Raw genomic sequence first — 1,631 nt, forward strand, 5'->3', positions numbered from 1 at the left:
CCTAACAAAACAAGGAACGTAGTAGTGTTTTGTTCTAGAAAAGGATAAACAAAAGAAAAAGAAGAGCAACAGCTTTACTTGAAGCTAAATGAAATATAATTGACACCGTATTGTAGTGAAAAAAGTGGTAAAAACGTAAGAGGAGTGTCAGCGCAAAGCATGTTGATAAACACTGAAATGTAAATAAAAGAATGTAAATAGAAATAAGTAGGAAGCGATATCACCTGATTAATAAATATGGAAAGAGACTTTGATGTGAAACAAATGTGCAATGAAAGGAAAATGATGTAGAAGGCACAAAAAGTGGTAAATTAAAAATGGTCCTTACCTAAGTAATGTGCGAAGTGATATAAAACGCGAGATTAGCGGTTGAACTCGTTGGAGACACACGCATGCTTATGGAACAATGGTCCATCAGAAACTGACAAGCAGCTATTTAATAAAGATCCGAGACGTGATTGTAGTGAAGAAGAGCCAATTGTTAGACGAGACTGGCCCACTCTTTAAGGCATATCGCGCCTGCAGGCAAAACGCGTGCAGGAGTGTGGTAGAGAACGAACCCAACGCGAAGGTGATTCGGAGCAGTGGCTTTGCGGCTGTTCAGTATAACAAACAAAAACAAATGACTTTCATTTATAAAAAGTAAGGAAGCAATGAAAACGTGAATAATTAGTATTTGATATTAAGCAAAGCAAAAGTAAGGCCAAAATATAGCAACTAAAATAGCTCTATGGTAACGCAGGGAAGTGTGGAAGGAAGTAAGTATAGAAAGTAAATTTAATGAAACAAGTGCAGTACATGGAAAAAATGAAGTAAAATTTGGTAAGAGACATTGCAAAAATTAAAAAATGAAATATTGAATGCTTGTTTTAAGGAGGGATAATGAAGGAAAAGAAGGTAAGTAAAGTAGTAAAATATTGATGAATAAAATATCGAGATATGTGGATAGGGGAAGCAAAAGCGAAGTGCATGGCCTCTGTTGATGACTACAATAGTGATAAAGTGAGAGGGCAGTGCTATGCAAGGTGAGGGAGCGTTGGTGCGTGGAGTTGCTTGACCGACACAGCCAATCTTATTGGTGGGCTAGTAAGTGGCTGATAGGAATGTGAACTGAAGGCGACTATGAGGACTGAAGGCCTATGGATGCGATTAATGAAAAAAAAGGAGGAGGTGAAAAAAGGAAAACGAGAAATGACAAGAAAAATGAGGAGGGATGGAGCAGGAGGAGAAAGAATATGAGCGAGAGTAAGGAGATAGGTGAAGGTATTTGACTTGTGGGAAATTGGTAATGCGCCAGAAAAAACAATAGAGATAATAATGAAAATAAAAAGGGGAGGACGAAGAAAAAGAAAAAGAAGAAGGAGAACACGACGAAAAAGAAGAAGAGGGGGAAATAGGGAAAGCATAGAGGGATATTGGTAAGAAAAGGAATACTGAAGCAGAAATGGTACGCAAATGTAAAAAGACTAAGATGTGAATCAGTTTGGGATGGTTGGATGCATGGATGAAATAAAGGAGATTGATGGGGTCTACTGTGACGAAGTGAGTAGTAGAGGGTGTGAAAAGAAGGAAAAGGAAAAGGAGAAATGAAGGATGGAAAAGGAGGAGAGGGATATGAATGTAAGTAATGC

The 1,631-nt window shown here is 38.0% G+C and overlaps 2 protein-coding genes across 2 annotated transcripts in view; both read right to left on the bottom strand. All coding sequences in view use genetic code 11, as the record gives it.

The window, feature by feature from the left end:
- Positions 1–415, bottom strand: part of EGR_09338 (Ubiquitin hydrolase) — a gene marked incomplete at both ends in the record, with an annotated part of 6,597 nt that extends 6,182 nt beyond the window's left edge. The window contains 2 exons of the mRNA XM_024498587.1: positions 1–34; positions 357–415. Coding sequence (XP_024347018.1) covers positions 1–34; positions 357–415 — 93 coding nt within the window. The remainder of the gene's footprint in view (positions 35–356) is intronic.
- A 66-nt stretch (positions 416–481) lies between these two features.
- Positions 482–1,631, bottom strand: part of EGR_09339 (hypothetical protein) — a gene marked incomplete at both ends in the record, with an annotated part of 6,819 nt that continues 5,669 nt past the window's right edge. Inside the window, one exon of the mRNA XM_024498588.1 lies at positions 482–596. Within this exon, the coding sequence (XP_024347019.1) occupies positions 482–596 (115 nt within the window). The remainder of the gene's footprint in view (positions 597–1,631) is intronic.

Source organism: Echinococcus granulosus (genome assembly GCF_000524195.1).
Source record: "Echinococcus granulosus chromosome Unknown EG_S00143, whole genome shotgun sequence".
Classification (NCBI taxonomy): Eukaryota; Metazoa; Platyhelminthes; class Cestoda; order Cyclophyllidea; family Taeniidae; genus Echinococcus; species Echinococcus granulosus.